The sequence below is a fragment of the Ochotona curzoniae genome, unplaced genomic scaffold (genome assembly GCF_017591425.1).
Source record: "Ochotona curzoniae isolate NIBS_2020 unplaced genomic scaffold, NIBS_Ocur_1.0 contig_2688, whole genome shotgun sequence".
Taxonomy (NCBI): Eukaryota; Metazoa; Chordata; class Mammalia; order Lagomorpha; family Ochotonidae; genus Ochotona; species Ochotona curzoniae.
This window is the reverse complement of record NW_024465553.1, coordinates 94278-113900: the sequence shown is the minus strand read 5'-3', so window position 1 is coordinate 113900 and position 19623 is coordinate 94278. Positions and strand designations below refer to the sequence as shown.

Genomic DNA, 19623 nt, shown 5'->3' with positions numbered 1-19623 from the left:
GGTTCACTCCCCAACTGGCCACAATGGCCAGAACTGGACCAGTCTGAATCCAGGAACCAGGAGTTTCATTCAGATCTTTAAGGGAGTAACAGGGAGACCCCAGGCTGAGGTGGCTGGTGGCTGGGATTCCTGTGCTTGGTCCCCTGGTTCCCAGTCTCCGCAGGGAGAGCTGCTGTGTGGATGGAACAGGGCATGCAGTGTCCAGGGGGGAAGATCCTGCAGGCAGGGGCGGGTAGAGGCTGCCCTGGCTGGCCTGGCTGGCTGGTGAGGCGACAGGAGTGGTCCCAGGATGCTTCCTGTCAGACACTGATAATGCTAATGATGTCCAGGCAGGCATGTACAGCTGTCTTCTGCTGGTGGCTTCTTCATGTCTGTCTAAGGGCGTGGGGTGAGGCAGCCTCGGCCTGTGCCACACCTTGGACAGGTTGCCCCTGCCCTGAGGTACACACAGCCCAGAACAGGGTTGCAGGGGGGCCCAGCTGTGCCCTCTTTGCCTGGCTCTCCTCAGCTTCTCCCTCTGCCAGGCAGTGTTGGCTTCCTGGGACCTGATTACCCTACTCCTGCTTGTTCATGACACCATCTGCTCTGGCTTGTGGCAGGGTCTTTGTGGTGCCACGTGGCCAGGCAGGCCGTTCTCCAAACTGCTCCCTTGGAGAAGAACTGGGACCTCTGTGCACCATGGTTAGGGCACAGGATACCCTGGAGGGCAGCCCAGCTTGGAAACCTCTGTGGAGGAGCTGTGGGAGAAGCAGCCTGGGTCTCAGGCTGGGGTCCAGGGAGAGCCCATTTGGAGGTTGGCCAGCCAAGGACCAGGGGTGCAAGATGTTCCAGGCTTCTGGAAGGTTGGACAGCAGGTATCATCACTGGGAACCCAGAAAATGGGCTTAAGTCCCATACCCAGGAGGCTGGCGGTTGAACTGGCTTCAGGGTGGGTGGCCTGGCATGGGACCTGACACGGCTCCCTGCTACGGCTGCTATGTAGGCACCAGCAAGCTTTTCCAGAGGTGAGGGTCCAGGGTGGCCATATCAGAGTAGGGATGCCCAGCTGGTCTGGGAGGTGCCTAGGCTCCCTGCCCAATCATGTTCCTGTAGTCAGGGGCGATGGTACGTTTCAGGTCTGCCACAGATGAGAAGATCCACTTGACCTGCAGTGATGTAGGTCTGGGGTGAGGATGGAGGCTTGGGGTGAGGAGAGCCCAGCCCACCCAGCCCACCTGTCAGATAGTCCCACCTTAAACAGGGTGACTGTGGCACTGTAGCACACGCTGAGCAGGAAGAGGGAGATGAAGACAGTGATGGTAGTCCACAACCCGTCCAGTTCCCCGTCCTGGGCCTCGGCACAGCTCTCGTCCAGCTGCAGGTGCAGCTGCAGCTCTGGGTGAGGAGGAGCAGTCAGTGTGTGTGTTACCATGAAAGACCTGGGGGCACCTCCCTCTGGGGCTGGGATTCAGGAGGTCCAGGAGGAAGGAAGGACTGGGTAGGGTGGGCAGTGGCACCTGTGGGGAAAGCTCCCCAACTCCTCCCGCCTGGGCCTGGCCTGGCTGGACATCTCACCCTGCATGGTCACCTGGCTTGCAGCTGTGCCCCCTCTGTCTGCTGCATTTCTGCAGGGCAGTGGCACTGAGGTTGCCTGAGCCCTCTCCTGTCCCCGGGGTGTCCAGGCCCTGAAGCTCAAGAGGGTGGTTTTGTCCATGTCTACTGTGACCTGGCCATGGCAAAGGGAAGCCTAGAGGGGGGCGCAGTGTGGGTGTCCCTTGGATGGGAGGCTGGGCAGCAGGTGGACATGGAGGGGAAGCCTGGGGTGTCCATATTAGTGTGTATGAGAGCAGACACCTGGCTCAGGTCTAAGTACTGTACGGATACCCCCTGTGTCAGCTCTCATGTGTGTTACGAGTGCATGTGCCCAAGCAAGGCCCCAGTGTGAGGCATGTACACATGTGTGCATGTGTGTTGTGCATGCAGGTAACCCCAGGCAAGGCCCTAGTATGTGAATGATTTACATGCGTGTGCCTGTGTGTTGCATGTTCAGGTGACCCCTAGCAAGGCCCCAGTATGTTACATGTACACATGTGTGCATGTAGGTAACCCCAGGCAAGGCCCTAGTATGTGAATGATTTACATGCGCGTGCATGTGTGTTGCAGGTCCAGGTGACCCCTAGCAAGGCCCCAGTGTGAGGCATGTACACGTGTGTGCATGTGTGTTGCGCATGCAGGTAACCCCAGGCAAGGCCCTAGTATGTGAATGATTTACATGCGTGTGCCTGTGTGTTGCAGGTCCAGGTGACCCCAAGCAAGGCCCCAGTGTGAGGCATGTACACGTGTGTGCATGTGTGTTGCGCATGCAGGTAACCCCAGGCAAGGCCCTAGTATGTGAATGATTTACATGCGTGTGCCTGTGTGTTGCAGGTCCAGGTGACCCCAAGCAAGGCCCCAGTGTGAGGTGTGGCACATGTGTGTGTGTTGCAAAGCCCCAGTGTGCGGTGTGTTGCATGTATGTGTGTGTGTTGAATGTTCGGCAGACCCCAAGCAAGGCCCCAGTGTGACGTGTGTGCAGGATGGGGGCCAGCAGCCAGGAGGGGCTTCTTTGAATGGATCTGGGCTCTGTGTCCAGGTAGGAGTGTGAGCCTGTCCATCCCTGGGGGCTGTGAGGCCTCACATGGGGGAGGCTGGGTAGGTGTGGGAGCAGTGTGGGGCCATGGCAGGCCTGTCCCTGTGTCCACGGTCAGGTAGCACTCTGCACACAGCCATGTGGGCTCTGGCAGAGATGGAAGCTAGCTGCTCCTGCCTGCCCAGCCTGCATGTTGCTGGCCACAAGGAGGGCCTGGGGAGCCTGTGCAGGCACCCCTGGCTGAGTCTAGCTCTTGGGTCAGCCCAGGCCCCAGTGCTGACTGCTCAGAGCAGGCGTCGCCTGGGCCACCTGAGCCGGCTCAGGGCCTGAACAGAAGCCACTGCCTCGAAAGAACCAGGACAGCCTCTGAGGGCAGAGCTGGGCACTTTATTGTGTGCGGGTGCTGAGAAGTGCGTACATGGGATGGGGTTGCCGGCCAGCGCTCATTTACCCGGAGAGTGGGAGATGGACTTCTGGGTGAGGTGGTTGTGCAGGGCCTCGTGCATCACGGAGCAGGCATAGGTGGTGCCAGACTGCCAGGAACTAGTGGGCACCGTGAGCTTGCTGTAGAGGAAGTAGGAACCATCGCTGTCCAGCACGGGTGGCGTGTTCCTATAGAAGTCCTCTGGCTTTCCGTTCTTCTGCCACTCCACCGAGATGTCGGGAGGGTAGAAGCCTCTGATCAGACAGGTCACGCTCACCAGCCTGTCATTCAGCTCATCCCGGGAGGGGGCCAGTACGTAGACCTTCGGCTCCAGGGCCTGCCCTGTGGGGGCAGAGAACAGCACAGGGTTTACTCCTGGGCACTGGACTCTCCAGCTGCCTGCCTACTCCCAGGCCCGCAGCCCCACCTCTGGCCTTGGAGATGCTCCTCTCAATGGGGGCAGGTAGTGCCTTGTTTTGCACTTTGCATTTGAACTCCTTGCCCTTAAGCCAGTCCTGGTGTGCGATGGGCAGGGTGCTGACCACTCGGAGCGTGCTGTTGAACTGCTGCTCCTTCTGTGATGGCCGGGCTGTGTGCACCTCCTGGTTGTTCACATACCATGTGAATTCAACCTCAGGGTCGTCCTGGCTCACGTCCACTACCACACACGTGACCTCAGGAGTGTGTGAGATCATGAGGGTATCCTTGGGCTTTGGGGGGAAGATAAAGACAGATGGTCCCCCTAGAAAATCAGGTCCTGTGGGAGATGGATGAGAATTAGCACCAGGTGGCAGGGGTGGTGAGCAGCCCAGCCCGAGATGGGGGTAGAGAAGCACGACACACGGACTCACCTGGGCATGGGCACTGGCATGGGGTTGTGGTAGAGCATGTTGATGTTGAGCCTGCTGCTGCACAGAGAGAGGAGGGAGAGAGAGAGAGAAAGAAAGAGACTGTGTTACTGTGTCCTGGAGAGACTGGCCCATGGGGTGGACTCAGGCCAGGCCAAGCTCCTCTGGAGCAGGTGGCCAGCACCTGGCTGTGGTGGAAGACAGAAGCCCCTGCCCTGGGCCCACCTCCCAGTGCCCACTCTCACCAACGATCTTGTCCACCTTGGTGCTGCTGGCTGGGTGGGCTACATTGCAGGTGACAGATTGGGTGCTGGCTGGCACGCTCACTATGCTGCTCAGAGAGTAGAGACCTGAGGACTGCAGCACGGATGGGAAGGTGCGCACTCCACTGGTCAAGGCGCCCGAGTTCCAGGTCACGGTGGCTGGCTCAGGGAAGTAGCCTTTGACCAGGCAGCCCAGGGTCAACTTGGAGCCAGCTGTGTCCCCACAGCAGGGGGCCAGAGGGAAGACAGACGGAGCCTTGGTCTGGACTGCAAGAGAGAGAGAGGGGCAGAGTGAGTCCTGTCCCGGAGACTCCTCCCTGGGGTCCTGTTGGAAGGCCCCTCGCTGGGGTCCTGCCTTCCCTGGGGTCCTGCCCTGGAGACTCTCCCTGGGGTTCAGGTAGGCCTGTTGTCAGGCTGAGGGCATCAGGGCTCCACCTGTAGGGGTTGGCCTTGTACCTCTGATGGGTTTGCTCTGCACACTCAGCTGCTGAGGGAATCATAGCCTGTCCAGGCCTGCCCCTCCTGCTCCACCCTCTCTCCTAGAAGGGCTTTCCTTCTAGAAGGTTCCTGAGAGCCAGCCCAGCCCCCACACTCCACAGCACAGAGGACACTACCCATCTCCATAGATGCTCAGTTTCCTGGCCTGGATGTCCCTGTTGGGTGTGCCACTGACACTGCAAACCTGGGCTCTAAGGCAGCTGCCCACACTCACAGGCAAATCCCCAGGGGCGCTGCAAGCCCAGGCCCTGACGCTGGCTGGCTTGGCTGGCTCCCTGAGTGGTGGTGACTCTGGCCAGCTGTCCACAGGATCCCCAGCTCAGTTTCCTGTCACCTGCATGGAGGGGGCCACCTGGGCTATCTGAGCCTCAGCTGTCCTCACAGACAGCCGTCACATCCCTTCCTGGGCACTCCATAGCCCGCAACAAGGTCTTCAGTGGGCACCATCACCAGTGCCTGCTCACTGCTACATGGTATGGCCCTGGTGCCAGAAACCGGATCCTGTAACTACCTGCTGAGCCTTCCTCTCACTCCTGCAGAATTGCTAGCTGTTTGGGTCCTGGTCCCAGACTCCTGGGCCTGTCCCTGCCTGTCCAGCTCTGTGGTGAGCCCCTGCTCACTGCTAACTACTCAGGCCTGGTCCTGGATTCCCACACGTCCTCCTATCCGTCCAGCCCTTCTCTCACTCTGCTCACAATCAACTGTTCTCGACTGGTGCCGGGCTCCTCGGCCTGTCCATGTCTGTCCAGTACTCCCTGTAGTCCCTGCTCACTCCTAGCTGCTCTGGCCTGGTGCTGGGCTCCTGGGCCTGTCCCTGCTTGTCCAGCCCTCCTTCCGGGTCCATGCTCACTGCTAGCTGCTCTGGCCTGGGGCTGGGCTCCTGGGCCTGTCCCTGCTTGTCCAGCCCTCCCTCTGGGTCCATGCTCACTGCTAGCTGCTCTGGCCTGGTGCTGGGCTCCTGGGCTTGTCCCTGCTTGTCCAGCCCTCCTGTAGTCCCTGCTCACCTGTAACTGCTCTAGCCTGGTGCTGAGCTACTGGGATTGTCCCTGCTTGTCCAGCCCTTCTTCCGGGCCCTGCTCACCTGTAACTGCTCTGGCCAGGTGCTGGGTTCCTCGGCCTGTCCCTGCTTGTCCAGCCCTCCTTCCGGGTCCTGCTCACCTGTAACTGCTCTGGCCAGGTGCTGGGTTCCTGGGCCTGTACCTGCTTGTCCAGCCCTCCTTCCGGGTCCATGCTCACTGCTAGCTGCTCTGGCCTGGTGCTGTGCTCCTGGGCTTGTCCCTGCTTGTCCAGCCCTCCTGTAGTCCCTGCTCACCTGTAACTGCTCTAGCCTGGTGCTGAGCTACTGGGATTGTACCAGCTTGTCCAGTCCTCTCTCTGGGCCCTGCTCACTGCTAGATGCTCTGGCCTGGTGCTGGGCACCTGGGCCTGTACCTGCTTGTCCAGCCCTCCTGTAGTCCCTGCTCACTGCTAGCTTTTCTGGCCTGAGACAAGCTCCTGAGCCTGTTCCTGCTTGTCCAGCCCTCCTTCTGGGTCCTGCTCACTGCTAGCTGCTCTCGCCTGGTGCCGGGCTCCTGGGCCTGTCCCTGCCTGTCCAGTCCTCCCTGTAGTCCATGCTCACCTGTAACTGCTCTGGCCTGGTGCTGGGCTCCTCGGCCTGTCCCTGCTTGTCCAGCCCTCCCTCCGGGCCCTGCTCACCTGTAACTGCTCTGGCCTGGTGCTGGGTTCCTGGGCCTGTCGCTGCTTGTCCAGCCCTCCTTCCGGGTCTATGCCCACTGCTAGCTGCTCTGGCCTGGTGCTGGGTTCCTGGGCTTGTCCCTGCTTGTCCAGTCCTCCCTGTAGTCCATGCTCACCTGTAACTGCTCTGGCCTGGTGCTGGGCTCCTGGGCCTGTCCCTGCTTGTCCAGCCCTCCCTCCGGGCCCTGCTCACCTGTAACTGCTCTGGCCTGGTGCTGGGTTCCTGGGCCTGTCCCTGCTTGTCCAGTCCCCTCTCTCCCTCCAGATCCATGCTCACTGCTAGCTGCTCTGGCCTGGTGCTGGGTTCCTGGGCCTGTCGCTGCTTGTCCAGCCCTCCTTCCGGGTCCTGCTCACCTGTAACTGCTCTGGCCTGGTGCTGGGCTCCTGGGCTTGTACCAGCTTGTCCAGTCCTCCTGTAGTCCCTGCTCACTGCTAGCTTTTCTGGCCTGAGACAAGCTCCTGAGCCTGTCCCTGCTTGTCCAGCCCTCCTTCCGGGTCCTGCTCACTGCTAGCTGCTCTGGCCTGGTGCTGGGTTCCTGGGCTTGTCCCTGCTTGTCCAGTCCTCCCTGTAGTCCATGCTCACCTGTAACTGCTCTGGCCTGGTGCTGGGCTCCTCGGCCTGTCCCTGCTTGTCCAGCCCTCCCTCCGGGCCCTGCTCACCTGTAACTGCTCTGGCCTGGTGCTGGGTTCCTGGGCCTGTCCCTGCTTGTCCAGTCCCCTCTCTCCCTCCGGATCCATGCTCACTGCTAGCTGCTCTGGCCTGGTGCTGGGTTCCTGGGCCTGTCGCTGCTTGTCCAGCCCTCCTTCCGGGTCCTGCTCACCTGTAACTGCTCTGGCCTGGTGCTGGGCTCCTGGGCTTGTCCCTGCTTGTCCAGTCCTCCCTGTAGTCCATGCTCACCTGTAACTGCTCTGGCCAGGTGCTGGGCTCCTCGGCCTGTCCCTGCTTGTCCAGCCCTCCCTCCGGGCCCTGCTCACTGCTAGCTGCTCTCGCCTGGTGCCGGGCTCCTCGGCCTGTCCCTGCTTGTCCAGCCCTTCTTCCGGGCCCTGCTCACCTGTAACTGCTCTGGCCAGGTGCTGGGTTCCTCGGCCTGTCCCTGCTTGTCCAGCCCTCCTTCCGGGTCCTGCTCACTGCTAGCTGCTCTGGCCTAGTGCTGGGTTCCTGGGCCTGTACCAGCTTGTCCAGCCCTCCTTCCGGGTCCTGCTCACTGCTAGCTGCTCTGGCCTGGTGCCGGGCTCCTGGGCCTGTCCCTGGTTCTGTCCCTGCCTGTCCAGCCCTCCCTCCGGGCCCTGCTCCCGTGTAACTGCTCTCGACCTGCGCTGGGCTCCTGGGCCTGTCCCTGCTTGTCCAGTCCTTCCTCCGGGCCCTGTAACTGCTCTGGCCTGGTGCTGGGCTCCTCGGCCTGTCTCTGCCTGTCCAGTCCTCCCTCTGGGTTCATGCTCACTGCTAGCTGCTCTGGCCTGGTGCTGGGCTCCTGGGCCTGTCCCTGCTTGTCAAACCCTCTCTGTAGTCCCTGCTCACTGCTAGCTTTTCTGGCCTGGTGCCAGCCTCTGGGCCTGTCCGTGCCTGTCCAACCCTTCCTCCAGGCCCTGCTCACTGTAACTGCTCTGGCCTGATGCTGGGCTCCTGTCCCTGGGCCTGTCCTTGCTTGTCCAGTCCTCCCTGTAGTCCCTGCTCACTGCTTGCTGCTCTGGCCTGGTGCTGGGCTCCTGGGCCTGTCGCTGCTTGTCCAGCCCTCCTTCCGGGTCCTGCTCACCTGTAACTGTTCTCGACCTGCGCTGGGCTCCTGGGCCTGTCCCTGTCTGTCCAGTCCTTCCTCCGGGCCCTGTAACTGCTCTGGCCTGGTGCTGGGCTCCTGGGCCTGTCCCTGGTTCTGTCCCTGCTTGTCCAGCCCTCCTTCCGGGCCCTGCTCACCTGTAACTGCTCTGGCCTGGTGCTGGGCTCCTGGGCCTGTCCCTGCTTGTCCAGCCCTCCCTCTGGGCCCTGCTCACCTGTAACTGTTCTCGACTGGTGCTGTGCTCCTGAGCCTCCTGGGCTTGCCCAGCCCTCCCTCTGGGTCCTGCTCACATGTAACTGTATTGGTTGCTTGTATTGGTTCAGTCTGCATGCCCTTGAACATACGCCGGTATGCTGTCAACTGCCCCCCACCACAGCACCAAGCCTATGCCTGCTTTTGCAGAATAGCTCCACAACTCTGCTGCCCTTACTGCATATGAAGCGATTTTTTGTCACCCCCACTCTCTCCTCCACCAGATCCTTCCTCATGACTTCCTGCCAGAACAGCTGGTGTTCTGCCCTGAGCTCTTGTCCCGCTGTCCTCCTGACTCGAGCTTGTCCCCCTGCTCCCAAACTTTCCATCTTGTACTGCTCATATCTGGACCCACCTTACCTGCCTGTTCTGCTCCTGGCTCATGACCTTGCTTGGGCCTGGACCTGTGAGGGATGGTTCAGGGCTTCCATTCCCTGTGCCTGTTGGCTGCCCCAGTTCTGTTGGCCCCTCTCTTACAGTCTGGTGCCTGGGTGCTTATCCCTGGTTGCCCCTGGCCTCTTCCCCAGAACGTTGATTCTGCCCACTCCTTCACATACACTAAGAATGAGACTGAAACTGGGTGGCATGATGCTCCTCAAGTTCCCTTTTCTGCTGTTGGTTTCTGGGCAGAGAGCCGAGTCCCGAAACACAAGGCAAGGACAGGGTGGGGGCTGGTGAGGTGGGGGCTGTCCAACCAGTGGAGGAGGTGGGAGCTTACCAACTGTGGCCTGATACCCTGCCTGCGGCCTAGCTGGGGGCTCCTCTGTCCTGACTACCTTCTCTGAGTATTTAGAACTCTCAGGCTTGGGCCTATCACCTGAACTCTGGCCCTTCTCTCTGCAGGGACCTTCCTGTAGGTGTATACCTATAGGCAGAGGCTCAGGGAGCCAGGCCCAGCTCCCAGGTAGGGAGCAGAACTGACTATTGTGAAAGGGGACCCTGGGCAGAGAAGGCCCCTGCAGGGGGCCATTCCCAAAGGAAACCAGTGGGCTGTGTCTGAAGCTTTGGGGTTGCAGGACAACAGAAGCCTACTCAGGATTGGGGTGCACCTAAGGGCAGTGGGGGGTGGGCGAACTGGTTTGTTCAAGGGCTAAGGATGATATCACTGTATACGCTTGTATGACATCACAGTGTATATGTATATGACATCACAGTGTACCTGTGGGTGACATCATGGTAAACAGGTAGATGACATCACGGTGCACATATGGATGACAGTAGCTGTGGGAGGGGGCACTTTTCAAACAGTTTTGCTTTATCTCTTACTGAGGGGTGTGCTGACTCTGTCCCTTGCCCCTGCTGCCCCTGCGACTTGAACTGTTTACTCTCCAGAGTCTGTAATGTGTCTGTCCGTCAGCCCTGGGCATTTGCAGTAGGCACACGGTGCCTAAGCCAGCCTCTGCTGCTGGTGCATTGGGGTGCGTGGTGCTCACCTTCCCATGTCCACTGAACCTGTGTTGGTTCAGCAGGTTTGTAGCCCCTCCTGATTCGAGGGTCTTGCTTGGGGCTCCTCAGCTGGGATTGTTTTCTTTGGAACAGGGTTGCCTCAGGGATGGGGTGGACCTGGAGTCACCTTCACATGCCAGTACATATGGAAATAGGTTTTCTTGCCTCTTCCAGGATGCTTCGATTCTTTGATCTCTTGTGTTCATGTCTTCACTATTCAAAGCAACGATCTGAGTTGACTGTGAAAGTGGCCATACTCCACCCTTGTCTCCGAAGTCTCCACCAGTGGATCTAGAACTGAGGCCTGAGGTCTGTGGATGAACTATACTCTTGCAACATGGCAGCTTCTGGACTTAGGCTCTTTCCGCTATTTCTTTAATGAAGAAGAGTAGGCATGGATGATGTGCTCAATGACCATAGTCAGGTCGAGGAATACAAACTTTGATATAGAAGAGGCATTTTACTTCCTGTGTACCAAGATTGAATATTTGAGATCCGGAATGGAAAGCACGATTTTACACTAGCACCAAATGGAAATGATTATGTATAAATATAAGAAAGTATGTACAAGGTAAATATGAGGAAAAGTTAAAAATAAAAAACCTGATGAAAGAAACCCAAGGTGATATAAGTAAACGAAAGCTATCCCATGTTCATGGAGAGCAAGATTCAATGTTGCTAAAGTTCCAGTTCTTCAGATTTAACGCACTCAACCAAAACCTCAACAAAATAATCCTCCTATGTGCATGGGAAGAGAAAAGCAGAGACCACATGATACTGAAGGAGAAAACAGAGGAGCGACTTCTCAACGGAATTCTTGATGGGTGTCCTGGTGGAGGATGTTGCTGTTCTAGGTTCTTTCTCATTTCTGAGAAGTATTTGAGCAAATTGGAGCTCCTGAAAGGCAGGGTTGTGAAGTCTGGTGGGTGTAATTCCCTTACTGCAGCTGGAGGCCTGGTGGGTCAGTTTCTGCCAGTTCTTCCTCTGGGTTGCTTTGTGTTCTGCTGGCTGGGAGCCACAGTTGTTCAGAAAAGGTGCCCTGAAACCCCTGGAGAGAGTTTATTGGGGGAGCCTGCAGAGCTGCCAACCAGCTGCCTAACCTTACAACAAGTCTCTGGTCATTTCAAAGCATAAGGTTTTTCCATGGCATTCCACTGGGTGGGTGTTGGCTTCTGAATTTTTTTCTGGCAGAGCAAGATGACTTTCAGGGGACTATTCAGATTAGTGATGGATACCCATGGCCACAGAGCCTAATGCGGAGCTGGATGGTAAGGCCTACATGGGAAGCTGGGACCACAGCGCATGTATGGGAAATAGGATCAAGGTGTGTGTGCACCACAGTGTGTGTGGGGAGAGGAGGACCACAGTGTGTGTGGGGAGGAGGACCGCAGTGTGTGGGGAGAGGAGGACCACCGTGTGTGGGGAGGAGGACCACCGTGTGTGTGGGGAGGACCACCGTGTGTGTGGGAGAGGAGGACCGCCGTGTGTGTGGGGAGGAGGACCGCCGTGTGTGTGGGAGAGGAGGACCACAGTGTGTGTGGGGAGGAGGACCGCAGTGTGTGGGGAGGAGGACCACCGTGTGTGTGGGGAGGACCACCGTGTGTGTGGGAGAGGAGGACCACCGTGTGTGTGGGGAGGAGGACCGCCGTGTGTGTGGGAGAGGAGGACCGCCGTGTGTGTGGGAGAGGAGGACCGCAGTGTGTGGGGAGAGGAGGACCGCAGTGTGTGGGAGAGGAGGACCACAGTGTGTGTGGGGAGGAGGACCGCAGTGTGTGGGGAGGAGGACCGCAGTGTGTGGAGAGAGGAGGACCGCAGTGTGTGTGGGGAGGACCACAGTGTGTGTGGGGAGAGGAGGACCACAGTGTGTGGGAGAGGAGGACCGCCGTGTGTGTGGGGAGGACCACCGTGTGTGTGGAGAGAGGAGGACCGCCGTGTGTGTGGGGAGGAGGACCGCAGTGTGTGGGAGAGGAGGACCGCCGTGTGTGTGGGGAGGACCACCGTGTGTGTGGGAGAGGAGGACCGCCGTGTGTGTGGGAGAGGAGGACCGCCGTGTGTGTGGGAGAGGAGGACCGCAGTGTGTGGGAGAGGAGGACCACAGTGTGTGGGAGAGGAGGACCACAGTGTGTGGGGAGGAGGACCGCAGTGTGTGGGGAGGAGGACCGCAGTGTGTGGGGAGGAGGACCGCAGTGTGTGGAGAGAGGAGGACCGCAGTGTGTGGGGAGGAGGACCGCAGTGTGTGGAGAGAGGAGGACCACAGTGTGTGTGGGGAGGAGGACCGCAGTGTGTGGGAGAGGAGGACCACAGTGTGTGGAGAGAGGAGGACCACAGTGTGTGGGGAGAGGAGGACCACCGTGTGTGTGGGGAGAGGAGGACCACAGTGTGTGTGTGGGGAGGACCACCGTGTGTGTGGGGAGAGGAGGACCACCGTGTGTGTGGGGAGGAGGACCACAGTGTGTGGAGAGAGGAGGACCACAGTGTGTGGGAGAGGAGGACCACAGTGTGTGGGGAGAGGAGGACCACAGTGTGTGTGGGGAGGAGGACCACAGTGTGTGGAGAGAGGAGGACCACCGTGTGTGGGGTGAGGAGGACCACAGTGTGTGGAGAGAGGAGGACCACAGTGTGTGGGGAGAGAGGAGGACCACAGTGTGTGTGTGGGGAGGAGGACCACCGTGTGTGGGAGAGGAGGACCACAGTGTGTGTGTGGGGAGGAGGACCGCAGTGTGTGGAGAGAGGAGGACCACCGTGTGTGGAGAGAGGAGGACCACCGTGTGTGGGGAGAGGAGGACCGCAGTGTGTGGAGAGAGGAGGACCGCAGTGTGTGGGGAGAGGAGGACCACAGTGTGTGTGTGGGGAGGAGGACCACCGTGTGTGTGGGGAGAGGAGGACCACCGTGTGTGTGGGGAGGAGGACCACCGTGTGTGGGGAGAGGAGGACCGCAGTGTGTGGGGAGGAGGACCGCAGTGTGTGGAGAGAGGAGGACCACAGTGTGTGGGAGAGGAGGACCGCAGTGTGGGGAGAGGAGGACCACAGTGTGTGGGGAGGAGGAGGACCGCCGTGTGTGTGGTGAGCCGAGCTCACAGTGTGTGTGTGGGTGCTGTAGCCCACGCTTGGTACTTTCGCTGCATGAGTGCTGCAGCCCACACCTGGTACTTCTGCTGCACCTTGAGGCACATTTCAGTTATAGCCCTGGTTCCTAGTATTGCTATGTAGCAGGCCGGATCAGGACACCTGTGTGCTCTTAGCAGAAGCTTGAGTCCAACCTCTTTGTATGGATCCTGTTTGTTCAATGTGGTTGGGCCATGGTATAATCTTTTCTGTGTTGCTGTTGTAGCCTACTGCCTGTAATCTTCAAAGCACCTTTGTCATTGTGTCTTTGAGTTCCTTGCCTTGGAATATTTTGCAGTTCTAAGCCTCAAGTCACATTTGAGCCTTTTGTGTTTTTCTGTGTTTCTAGCCCCTCGTGGGGATGTCTGTGAGCACTCAGGTGGGTCCTTCACTCCCACCCTTGCTCCCACTTAGCACTGTCTAGGATGCAAAGGTTCCCTCCTCTGTCTCTTTCCCCAGCAGGGGTCTGACGTTTCATGGAGGCCAGGCTGCCCTCACCTATCTTCCTGAGCTCTTCCTGCTCATGCTGTTGTCTTCCAGCTGGCCTCTGCCTCCTGTTCTGGCCAGGAACCTCCCTCATGGAATATAGTCCTAGGTGCCTGGTGCTGGGGTCTGCAACTTCCCCTGGCTCCTGCCCCTACAGAGTGCCTCATCTGTGCTCTAACCGGCGGCTCTCTGTGTATCCTGTGTCTGCTGCCTGAGCCCCTCACGCCTGTGCTCCAACCAGCAGTTCTCTGTATTCTGTGTATCCCATGTCTGCTGCCTGAGCCCATGATCAGATGTGTGAAGTGGCTTACACTTGGTCAGTTACATATTTTTCCTTTTTAATTATTTATTTTTATAACAAACTTATTTTATTTTTGAGGATATTTGCATAATTTAGGAGGATTAATGTCCGTGTGGACCACTGATTAGGGTGGAAAGGGTTGAGAAATGGGCAAAGTAGATGAGACAATTGCTTCTACTTTTTTTTTTTTTTTTGCTTCTTGTATCTTGGTGAGGGGAGAGAAGAGGGAGGGCTGTTCTCCAGCTGCCTACCTGCATTGGTACCTGGGGATTGAGGATGGCCACCTGATACCATCCCAGGGTCCCCGATGTGGAGCTTTTCCAAGGGTACTGATCAAGTAGTTTTGATAGTTCTGAGATGCTGTTGATTTCATTGCTCCAATGCTGAGGAAACCCTTGCAGGAAACCCTGACTGACACAGTCCATCTTAGAGTCTCCACTCACCCATTACTTGCTCTGAATGCTTATCTGGGAGAGTTGTCCAATTTGTTCTGCCCTCCATCCTCTGCCACAGTACTAGACATCCTGTGAAAGTCTCAATGAGCCCTCATGCCCCCATGTGCATGTGGGCATGCTGTCAACTGCCCAGGCTTCAACAACCAAGGAGGCCCATGATCAGACCACAGATCCCATGATTTTCCTCATGGTTGGAGTTCTGAGTCCAGTGGTCCAGCTTGGGGTGGGGAGGTTCCCAACAAAACTTTGCCTGATGTGACCCTAGACTTGACTCCTATGTTTGCCAGCTAATGTGGGGTTCCTCTCAGTCTGTCATCCATATCACCCTGTATACACATCGGTGGCTAGAGTCAACCAGTCAGTTCTGTCCCCAGGCCTATCTCATATGCAAACCAACAGATGCTGTGGCTCAGCCTAACCCTGTCCACCACGCACTTGGCCCTCATGCACAGCAGTGGGAACTGCAGCCTAGTTGGAGGGACCCCCCCTCTATAATCCCCACCATGCCCACCCCCAGTCCTGGTTCCTGCACATGTAAATATGTGCAGCAGAGTGTCCAGTCCATCCTGCTTCCCTTTAGGCTCTCATACACATCAGTGGGTGCTAAAGCCTCACCCAGCCTGACTGGCCCTACTATCCAGCCCATGCTTATACTGGGAGGTGTTACTACCTGTCAGCCCTGGTTCTCATGCTCACTGGTGGGAGCTGCAGCCCATTAGAGGGGTTCCCACAGTTTCTCTACTAGGCTCACTCCTAGCCTTGGATCTTGGACTTTCCTGGTGCTTCTATGATCTAGCCTGATGGCACTTGCCTCCAGTCCTGGTACTTGCCAGCTAATAATGTGGCAAAGCTTGACTAGCCTGCACCTACTGTGGCTCATGCTTATGCCAGTAGATGTGGTTGCCTAGCCCAGCTTGGCATCCTCTCTAGCCCAGCTCACATGTAGCCCAATGGGTATTGTAGCCCTGATCAACCTGGTCATCTCTCAGTCCCAGCTTTCATTCTTACCAGCAAGAGTAGTGGCTAGGCAGGGGAGCCCTCAGAGCATGCTCCCTACCAGACTTGCCCATCCCCAGGGCCTTGTGTATGTTAGTGGGTGCTGTGGCCCAGTCTGTCATTGCCTGCCTTACCTTGGCACTTACTGGTAAGATGCTGCAGCCTGGCTTAGCCTGACATGCCCTCAGTTCCAGCTCATGTTGGCAAGTGCTGCAGCCTAGCCCAGCCCAGCCAAGCCCTAGTCCTGGCATGAATGTGAACTGGCTGGTGTCGTGGCCCACCCTGGTCTGTCGTGCACCTTGTCCTGACTCTCACACCTGCCACTGGGTGCTATGAATTGGTCCAGCCTAGCTCACTCCCAGATCTGACCCACATGCATGCTGGTGGGCACTGTAACCTGGCCTGGCCTGGGCTGCTCCCAGCCTTGGTTCCTGCACTCACCACTGGGAAATGCATCCTGACAGAGGAGTTCCCCAAGCTCCTCTATCAGGTCACCTCCCAGAGACAGATCTTGTGCACATACACCAGTGGGTGCTTGGCTCAGTGGCCTTGCCCAACCAGCGCACACACAATCTGGCTCTTACATTGGGTGCTACAGCCCAGCTCCGTCTGGCCCACCCCCAGACTTGGCTCTCACGTGATTCGGTGGGTACCAAGACATAGCCCAGCCTGTCTACACCCACTCTGGCTCTCAAAAGTGCCAGTGGGTGGTGAAATTTTACTCAGTGTGGCATACCCCAAGACCAGTCCACATACATGCCAAGAGATGTAGCTATTCAGCCCAGTTCACTGCCCATATTGTGCCTCTCTTGCACTCACCGATTGAAACCACAGTCCAGCAGGACGATCCCCTCAGCTCCCAGCCACAGATTTTAGAAGTGCCCATTTCTTGACTTGTCCATTGCCATTGGATGCTGCAGCCTGGCCTTTCCCAAATTACCCTCAGTCCCATCTCTCACTGGTGGGTCTGCAGCCTAGCCCTGCCCAGCCTGCCCCTATTCCTGGTTTTCACGTAAACTGAAAGCTCTGATTGCCGAGCCCAGCGTGGCCCACACCCCATCCTGGCTCCTGCGCATGCCAGTGTGTGCTATGGTTTGGTCTAGCTCTGGCCAGTCCTTGCCCCCTCCTCCAAGCCAACCACATACCTGCTGGCAAGTGAAACAGCCTTGTCTGGTCTGATCAACATCCAACCCTGACTCAGGTGCTGAAGAACCTCAGTATAAAAATCCCAACCATTTGTCCAAGGCTCTTTGCTACTAAGAAACTGTATGAGCTTGCAGGCCAAATGGCCTATGTGACCTTTAGCTGCCTATGTGACCTTTAGCACTGATGGGCCCCGATTCTTATGAATCAAGGCCCACCTAAGTCTTGTTATCTCACAGGTGGCTCCAAGTAATTAAGTGGGTGCTTACCTTAGTTGCTGGAGGCATGGGCTGTCTAGCCTAGATAGGTAGGGAATGTGTGCTATTTCCCTTCACCTTGCAGGCTATTGTGAATTTCCCCTTTTCAAGCTATTGTGGAATGTCCCTATAAACACTCTAAGAATGTGCTGTTCAGGGCCATATTCCAGTAAGGGGTGTTGGTGCCGGCCGGCTGGCCAGTCGGTCAGCCAGCTGCCTGCTCTCAACCAAGAACCCAGGCTTGGATGTGCTGAGTTTAAATAAATCATCCTTGTGCACTTGGATCAACTTCAGACTCTTGGTGGTTTCTGGGTATCTCAAAATCTGGGCACAGCAGTGCTCACCAGCAGGAGCTACAATCTAGTAGGGGAATTTTCCAGGTTCTCGCACCAAGCCGACTCCCAGACCTGGATATCACCCGTGTTGGTAGGTAGGGGGACCCTGCCCGACATAGTCCACCCTCCTATCTGGGCCTTTGTGAGTGTTGGGCTGGGAACATGCCTGGCAGAGGAACTGTGGGCACTCCCCTGCTAGGCCGGCATGCCCAAAATTAGGGCTGAGGGTGGGCCTGGTAATGATTATTGGGGGGGTCCTCCAACTAGGCCATGGCACTTACTGGTATGCATGAGGACCAGTTCTGTGGCAGACTGGCTGGCAGGGCCACAGCACCTGTTGGCTCATGTGAGATATGGAGGTGGGGTGGAACTGACCAGGTAGCTGTATCCACAGGCACGTGTACTGGCTGGTGCAGGTGACAGACCACACCTGACCCTGCACTGGCTGGTCAAGTCTGAGATCACTCCAGGCGAGGTTTCTTAGCGGACTCTGTGACTAGATCACTGAACCCAGACACTGACCACAGGGAAGATCACAGAATGTGTAGTCTGACCTTAAGGTGTGTATCAGGCCTGGGCCTCCTCATTTGCTGATGCCTGTGCAGTGAACAGCATGCTCAGATGCATTCAGGGGACATGACAGCTAGTTCATCTGGGCTAGCAGGAGATATTAGCTGCCTTGTAAGAAGATGGACAACAGAAGAGGTTGGACAATTTTCCTGATTGAGCTTTGCAGCATGTTCCTGGGCCTGTGGATGCTCTATGGTGGAGTTTGGCGTTTGGAGTCTGGAGAGATTTTTTCAACCCTGGAGCAACAAAACTGCCAATGTCTCAGGGCTATCAAACTACCCAAGTGACACTCTGGGAACATTCTTCCCTACACTGGGGTCTCTAAGGTGTCATCAGGTGACTGTTGCCCATCCCTGGGTGCTGCTGTAGCTTGACAATATGGAGTGGTCCCCTCCCTCTCCTCCCCTGCAGACATAGAGGAAGAAAAGACTGAAACATGTGTCCCTCCTGCCTTCCCGCATGCCTGACTCTCCCTGCCTCCAAACGGAGGCTCACATGGGCATGCGTCCCTCTCAACTATGTAAACAACATTAAAAATAAAATTTAAGAGGTTTGTATATAAATGTAAAAGGCAGAGTGGAAAGGAGAGAGAGAGAGACTGAAGAAGATCTGCATCCTCTAGTTCATGCCCCAAATGGCTGCAATGACCAGAGTTGGGTTGGTTCAAAACCAGAAGGTAGAGTTTCTGGGTCTCCATGTGGGTGGGGCATGGACACTTGGGGCCTTGCTTCACTGCTTTCCCAGGCCATTAGCAAGGAGCTGGATTGGATGTGGAGCAGCCGGACCTCGAAGGATGCTGGTGCCATGTTGGTGGCTTTCCCTGCCCCTCTGTCGTCTCATAGTATCGGCTCTATGTCTTTCCCCCGTCTTTGCTGTCTCTGGTGTCTCATCTTGGTCTGGCCTGTCCAGAGACCTGGACTGTGTGATGCTGGGCCACTTGGTCGTTTAGCGGCTTTGTCCTGTGATTTTATTTTCTTCCTCTGGGGGCAAATCTGTCAGTCTTGTTTTTTATAATTGCTGGCCTTGGAATTTTGAGAAAACACTTGTTGATCCCCAAGAGAATGTTAATATATCACCCGTTTTCTCTGATGTGAGTGTTGCTCTGTGTCACTGCTCCTAATGTGCCTTTTGGCTTGTCCCCTCTGCCCATCACCCCCCAAGTTTCCTTCCAGAACTTCCCTCAGCTAATATATTCCATATCAAACTTGATGAAGCCTCTCACAGTGGCCATGGCAACCTGGTTCCTGCCTGGACCTGGAATGCTCTGTCTAGGAGGCTGAGTCCCTGCCCCAACGCTGTGCCAAGGCTGTTGCTCTGGACCCGGGCTGTGCTGGTCAGGTGGAGACCATGGGGCTGGTTGGGCGCCTCGGCGTTGACTTGGGTATGGGTGGGCATGTGTAGCTGGAAGCAGGTGGCCTCTTTCTACGGTTCTGCCTGTATGGCCAGTACCCAAACAGGCCAAGTTGCGGTGACACAGGTGGGCTGTGAAGTGTGGGGGGGCCTTAGTCCCTGGCCACACCTCGCTAGGCTGAGTCACAGCTGTGGCTTGGGTGCCAGGAAGGGTCATAGAGGCCCTGGGCCACGTGGCCTCAGCAGGATGCCTGCGGTCAGCACTGATCAATGGTTGTGGATAGAGGAAGAGGAAGTGTTGAGAGAAGGCTGGCCCTAAGGCTGGCTGTGGGGGAGGTGGGTGCCATGGGGGTGGGGGACATGCCCTGAGTAGTGGGTGGGCAGAACTTTCGGTTAAACTTTGGCAGCTCCAGAAAGGCAGGTGCTGGGAGCAGGCTGTCGAGGGCTGGCTGTGTGCTGTCTCATAATCATGTTTGCTGGGCAGTGAGGGCCCTCTGCTCTAGTGCAGGCACCTTATCCTCAGGGGAGCCCATAGGCTGTAGGGCCAATGCCTCCTCTGTCCTCCTGGGCTTTAGGGGGCACAGATGCAAAGGGGAAAGCCAGGGACCCCAGGGTGACAGCTGTGCTGGTTCTGGGGTCCTCTCTAGTCCCCCTTCCTTGGGACAGCAGCTCTGAGATCCGCAGGCCAGGTGGCATGACTGGGGCGCCCACTCTGTGCATCTCTGTTCTCCCAGTGGTCAGAACCCGAGTGGGAAGCAGGTGGACAGGGACAGTACA

General features: G+C 57.3%; 1 gene segment (V, D, J or C); it reads right to left on the bottom strand.

The window, feature by feature from the left end:
- Nucleotides 1-2975: 2975 nt before the first annotated feature.
- LOC121152807 overlaps nucleotides 2976-19623 on the bottom strand; it is a 43348-nt gene continuing 26700 nt past the window's right edge. The window contains 4 exon segments of the C gene segment in view: nucleotides 2976-3374; nucleotides 3460-3789; nucleotides 3884-3940; nucleotides 4126-4410. Of these exon segments, the coding sequence occupies nucleotides 3052-3374; nucleotides 3460-3727 (591 nt within the window).